The sequence below is a fragment of the Haplochromis burtoni genome, unplaced genomic scaffold, assembly GCF_018398535.1.
Source record: "Haplochromis burtoni strain Fernald_Lab_line unplaced genomic scaffold, NCSU_Asbu1 Contig_61, whole genome shotgun sequence".
Taxonomy (NCBI): domain Eukaryota; kingdom Metazoa; phylum Chordata; class Actinopteri; order Cichliformes; family Cichlidae; genus Haplochromis; species Haplochromis burtoni.
In genome coordinates, this window is record NW_024582422.1 from 828450 (window position 1) to 835190 (window position 6741).

General features: G+C 44.1%; 1 protein-coding gene across 1 annotated transcript in view; it reads right to left on the reverse strand.

The window, feature by feature from the left end:
- Positions 1-3739, reverse strand: part of grin3bb (glutamate receptor, ionotropic, N-methyl-D-aspartate 3Bb) — a 53812-nt gene extending 50073 nt beyond the window's left edge. Inside the window, exon 1 of the mRNA XM_005922967.3 lies at positions 3176-3739. Within this exon, the coding sequence (XP_005923029.1) occupies positions 3176-3664 (489 nt within the window). The 5' untranslated portion in view covers positions 3665-3739. The remainder of the gene's footprint in view (positions 1-3175) is intronic.
- Positions 3740-6741: the final 3002 nt, after the last annotated feature.

A 6741-nucleotide genomic window follows, 5' to 3' on the forward strand; every position in this document is an offset into this window, starting at 1 on the left:
TGTGTGTGTGTGTGTGTGTGTGTGTGTCTGAGTTTGCAGCTTTAACCGGATTGTTTTTAGCGTTACAAAATGAAAATCTCTGCTCAGTTAATCCCATCACCACAGTTAGGCTTTTACTCTGAAACCCTCCCACAGGAAGTGCTGCATCCTCTACTAAATAAAATAACATTGATAAAATTTTATATTTTCATAAAGACTAAAAACCTGCTAATTGTTTCAGAATAGTCAGTCAGGGAAGAAAGAACATGAACCCTTTGATGTTACTGCCTCGGTTCAGCTGATTGATCAGTTAGCTGTCTAGAATAAAACTAATCAATAATCAACAAAAATGATGGTTAATTTCCACACAGCTGAGCTGAACACAGCTCAGTTAACAGCATGTGGTGGACTTTGAGCTTTGGTCTTGTGTGATAGGCTGTCAGAAGTACAGGGGCGGATCAGGAGAAATTTTCTTAGGGTGGCATGAAAATCAAAGCCTTTGTCTCACAGGTGTTACATCCTGTTACATCATTATATATATGAGGTTAAAATACATAAAATACAGTAAGTACGCACATGTCTCATGGAAATATTGTCTATAACTTTGTTTTCTTTGGCCCAGATAATTAAAGATTGCAGTTACATAAAACATGTGAATTTTGATATTATGTACTGTATAGCCTGGATGATAAGTAAGCATGCAGTCCAATAAGTTTAAAATCCAGAACCTACAAAACGCAAGGTGGTTCATTTACAAACACACAGGTCTAACTATTTTTTTAAAATTACAAATAATTAAATTGTTACGTACTTAAATTTACACAAAATGCCAGAAATCTGCACTGTCATGAAACACTTTTCACAAAACATTGAAACCTAATTTGTCATGATTTATCGGGTTAAGTTTCTGGGTTCCAGGATATAACTGCCCATTGCTGACTACAATTTGAGTTTATCTTTATAATTGACCCCTAAAAGGTGGAAAACCTTGCCTTGCTTGGTATCATTCTTTTCAGTACAATCTCATTCGTCTGAATTTACAGTTATCTTTTCATTTTGACATACTGTATTAACCCAACTGATCTGAAATCACACAAAATCAAGTCGGCAAAAATTTAACATTTTTCACTGTAGATCTACAGAAGTGTTTCGTGAATTATTTTCATAACTTGAAATGCAAATATAAATTGTACATTTTAAAAACCTATGCACAAATGTTGTACACAATAAAGTTATAAATTATGTATTTGCCTAAAATCACAGCCGCTGCATCAGGCGTTTTTTCTACAACCATTTATAAATACCAAAACTAAAATGAGAGAACAATCAGGAGTCACAATAAGATGCCACACAAAGAGAGAGGAGAACACTACAGGTCTGAAACCTGCAGGCCTGACAGCAGGAGGTGTATCACTTCTGTTTCCCACCTGGAGACAGCGTTTACACTGCAGTCTGCATATGGAGGGTTTTTGGCACCAACTGTGACATTCAGGACTCGCCTCTGTTCTGACACACAAAACAAAACAACAACAACACACTAACTGTACACCCCAAATACGCTACACATCACAAATCTGTCACATCTCAAAACTCGCTGTCGATATTGCTCCCTCTCGCTCTCTTTCATCACCATCACTCTGAAAAATTTCCCCTCTTCATAAATAACCAAATCCCACGTGTTGCTGTGTCATTTCTATTGGTCGACGTGGTACACTTTTCCACGAAAGGGTGGCATTTTTTTCCTTTTCTTTTTCCCCCGCTGCCCTTAGAAAACCCTGTTTTTACTGTTTCTTCCTGCACAAAACATGACGCTAGTATTCAGAAAATTCTATATTTTTTATTATAACTCTGGTTTTAGTGGCCTAAAAGTAAAACGTAAAAATTGGCATGTAGTTTGAAGTCCAACTTTCAACACAAGCTGAAATAAAGACTCAGCGTGGCTGCAGCTTGTAGCTATGTCAGCTTAAATTGGTCACGTGATTTGGCAACGCAGCATGTCTGTGGACCCCAGACGGTTACTACATTCCATTTCCAGAGTGTAACAATTAGCCACCTCTGCTGAAATCTGAAATGCCCATAGTTTTGATTCAAAATGTGCTCTAGCGCAATCATAAGCATCGGTTGCTACTGACTTCAAGAAATAAAGCCAGTTCAGGCTAGGGGCTGGACCATTTTTTAGTGGTGGTAGTTTTAGAATTTATATTCAATGTTAATTGTAACCAGGCTCAAAGTGGTAATGCTACCTTATTTTAATAAATAGCATTGTCATATGCAAAACTTGGGTGGCATGAGATTATTTTAGGGTGGCATATGCCACCCCCATGCCACCCTGTAGATCCACCCCTGCTGAAGTTTAATTCAATTAGCAGTGACATGCACAGTGCCTCCGCACACTTACTGATACCAACGCCACACCTGGAGAACAGAACAGGAAGTCCAGCATCTCTGTTTAAAAGACGTTTCTCTGCTTTGTATCAACATTGATGCGGCTCAGGCTTCAGACTTACAGTGACGCTCCACCCACAACAGAGGCCAAAGCATCATCTGCTTGTGAGCTGAAGTTTAACGCAAGGACCTCTCGTGGTTGTGAAGATGATGAAACATCATCTTCATGGAAACCAGAATTAAATAATACTTTAGATGTGACTGTGTCAGCACCAAGGTGCCACCACTGTCACCTTTAGATGGGCAGGACTAATTTCCAAAGTCTTCATCAAACCAACTTCTCCTGAAACATCCACGGAAAACATTCTGTCTCTCTTAACTGATCAGTCAGTTCACTGATAAATCTGATCGGTCCAGTCTCGACTTGCAGGAACTTCTCCTCACATCAGACCAGCTTTGATTTTTCTCATCCAACCTGTTACACACCTGAGCTCCACCTAACCTGAGTTTCAGTTAATCAACCTCAGATGGTTTCTCTGCTACTCCCTTTCTGTTCCCCCATGTTCTCCTCCCTGTTCTCTATTCTCCTCCACATTCTCATCCCTGTTCTTCAGTTGTTGAAGCTTCAAAGTGAATCCATGAGAGCAAATAAGCAAACGCACACATACGCGCAAGCGCAGTTCCCCCCCGACACACCTCCAGACGTCACACAGGTCAAGGTCAAACCGGGGACTCAGACCGGGTGGTTCCGGGCGGTTCCGAAACACTTGCCCAGGGTCCAGGTGCGGGCTCGCGCAGGCGCAGCTCTTACCTGCGTGCGGAGCGGCTCTCCGTGCTGGAGGACGCTGATGAAGGGGATCTCCAGGGAGGAGGCGGTGAGGTCCACCTGTAGCAGCTCCTCGCGGCTCTGCGGGAACGCGAGCACGGCGGACACTCCCTGCACCACCACGCCCTGGCACGCGCAGCGGAGCAGCGACTCCGGGTCCGCGGCGGTCAGCTGCCGGGGCACGAGCTCCAGGCTCAGGTTGTAGGGCAGGAAGTTCACACGCTCCGGGTCCCGCTCCAGCTCCCGGTCCCGGCTCACCGCGGCCGCCGCGCGGCTCAGCGCCGCCTGGACCTGTACGCGCGCCGCCCGCTGCGCCGGCAGGAGCGCACCGACGCGCACGGAGTGACCGATCTGCGCCAGGAGGCGGCACGGCTGCGGGTGGAGGAGGCACGGCGGTACGAGGAGGAGCTGCAGGAGGAGGAAGGCTCGGAGAGACCGGAGGCAGGAGGAGGAGGAGGAGGAGGTGAGAGACATCCTGCCGCGCGCTCAGCATCGCTCCTCCGCTGACTCCTGCTTCTCCGACAAACACGAGAGGAGGCTGCTGCTCCTCCTGCTGCTCACAGGAGACTGAGGGAGGAGCAGACTAAGGAGCGGAGGGGAGGGGGGAGCGCTGTCCCAGAAACAGGAGGTGCAGAGGAGAAGAGAGAGAGGGAGGGAGGGAGGGAGAGGAGAAGCAGAGGAAGAAATGAAAAGGGGGAGGTCAAAGAGACAGAGGAGGTGGTGAGTGGAGAGAAGAGGAGCAGATTCAGTTTGTTTATTTATTTATTTTACCAACTTGTTTTATTTACTTAATTTTATTCAGTTGTCTCCATTGAGGATCATTTTAATTCTTTTTTTGTTTGTTGGTGGCTTTGATGATAATCTTCTCTGACCTTCACAATAAAAGAGGCTCCTGATCACAATTTTCCTGTTTTTATCAGAGATCCATAAAGCCTCCCTCCTTCTCCTGTTTGTATTAATCACAGGTGTATTCATCGGTATTTATTATTGGGCATCTGGAGGAGCAGAAGCAGCTGCTGCAGATGTTTTATTGAAGTTTTGAAGGACGATAAGGTCGGGAACAGGAAGCTGCTGCCGAGGCTTTCTGAGGAGAATCCAGCTCGATTCGTCATCCTCCGAACATTACAGCTGAGAGCTGGGCCGTTACATAACACACACACACACACACACACACACAGTGTTAATATTCCATTTGAAATCTGTGCGAGAAAGTGGAGCAACAATCAGGAAATAAAAACTGACCTGAAATCATTTTTTTCCTGAGCATTTGGAGCTCTGCGTGTTTTTAATGAAAACCTCCAATCAGCTTTTATCTGTACTCTCCTGAAAACAAATGAAATCATTTTCATTACTGAGTGAGAAGGAAGAGGAAGGCAGGGCGATGCCCAGCGAGGGAAAAACTAACTGATAACTGGAAACATAGACAAAAAATCTATCAAAGTAGAACAAAATTCTAATTTATTTATTGTGAAACATTAAATCTGAAAAATGATGAGCTGACAGGTGCCAGGGAAAAAAAAGACAGGAAGGGTGAGCATCACTGCTCACAGCAACTTCAATCAGCTCACTGACTGGTTACTATAAACAGCTGACTTACCACCTGTAGATGTACACTTTTCCAAACAGGTAGGTGTATGTGAGTGCACCAAACCAGGTGAGCAGCCAAAAACAGAGACAATAGTTCCACATTAATTACAGTTGTGTGAGTTCTGACAGGTATGTGTGATCTAGCAGGTGTGTGAGGTCAAACAGGTGTGTGCGGTCAAGCAGTGAAGTCAGCGACATGCAGAGACACCCCACCTGACTTGCTGCTTAAAGAAGGAGCAGCAACCACTCAGACAGAGACTTGAACATAAGATGTACTGCTTCTGTGAGCTTTCTCCTCAGGTCTCAACTCTCAACCAATGACCACGGGCGGCAGGCGGCCTCTCCAACTTTTTCGGTCTGTGGTGTTCCAGGGCCTCACACAATGGTCCTTTTTAGGAGGAACTCCTCATTTCTAAATGAACACAAACACACCTTAATTCATAACCGAAGAAACCAAAAGATCGCCTGTAAATACCTAAAAATACTAACTGCTGCTAGTTACAGTTTGTTTAGCTGAAACTCGTCTTTCCTCTGAACAGATGTTTAGGGGCCAAGGGTCGTCGCCCACAGAGACCAGGTTAGGTCCCAGACATTCAGTCCATCACAAGCAGAACCATCTAGTCCCAGCGTCGCTCCGTACAGGCATCTGAAAATCAGCGCTTCTCTTGGCTGATATGACAGCTGGTCCAGTTTCAGGCTCTGGTTTCTTAGGTTATCCTCTAATGTATTTATCACACCACATATGTCAATCAGCAGTATTATTCACTCTTGTTGGGTCTTGCTTCAATCAAAGTTCAAAGTTCCTCACCACCTCCTCAAAGTTCACATCTCCATTAGTTTGTCACCTGAACATTAGATGGTCACTTTCTCTCCTCCCGGTCTCTTTTGTTCTTTAATAGTGTGCAGCAAGATAATTGGTTCATATGTTCCCTGTTCAGCTCCTGATTGCTTCTTTGGGAGAAGGTGAAGGAATAACAACCTCCTTACTGTTAATGTTAAATATTTCTATTCAAGATCCAGACTTCAGGCCAATTTTCAGAAAAATACCTGGAAAAGTTCCTCATGGTTTTGATAGACAGTAGATGAAGCTCCATTTTGAGCTGTTTCACAGATTTCAACTGGAAAACAAAACATTTAAAGAACATCATAGCTGCTCCATTTAGAGAAAAACAAGAGGTCGACAGATGGACAGGATTACAGTCTTTGGTTTGTTTCAATTTTTACTTACTTTAGTTTAGCTGGAGCAGAACCTGGCAGCTGCCCACCACAGACCTGGAGTTGCTGTTCTGCTGCGCGTGCCAGGGCATGGTGGTGCAGGGAGTGTCCGCCATGCTAGCTGAATTCACTTTGCCTTTTCTGTGTGGAGTTTGTATGTTCTCCCCGTGTTTGCATAGGTTCTCTCCGGGTACTCCAGCTTTCTCCCAACTGTCCAAAGACATGCAGTTAGTGGGGTTGGTTTCGTTTAGTTTTTACATTATACATGTTTCCCTTACGCAGTATGGTTAGAAAGCATAGCATACATTTTCACTGCTATGCAAATGACACCCAACTTTATCTATCCATGAAGCCAGATAACACACACCAATAAGTTAGAGCGGGGGTCTCAAACTTAAATGAGCCGTGGGCCACTGCTGGCACTGTCGTCTCACTGGAGGGCCACTTTAGTGTTCAAGTAGTACAAAAAACCCCAACCAAACAAGAAAAGACCCACAAATGTTTCCTAAAATGTAGTTGTTTTTTGTTTTGTTTTTTAAATTTCAAATATTGTATAACAAGATAAACCTCTTAACTAACTGAAGCCTTTCATTGAACTGCCAAATAACGAAATTGGTTCTCTCTTTCTGGCCGGACACGTGGCAGCACTTCTGCTATCATTTTGTTCGTATTTAACCAAATAAAAAGGCAGACATAAGTGTACATATTCGTTTTTGACTCTCTCTCTCACTGAACTAACACAGCCAATC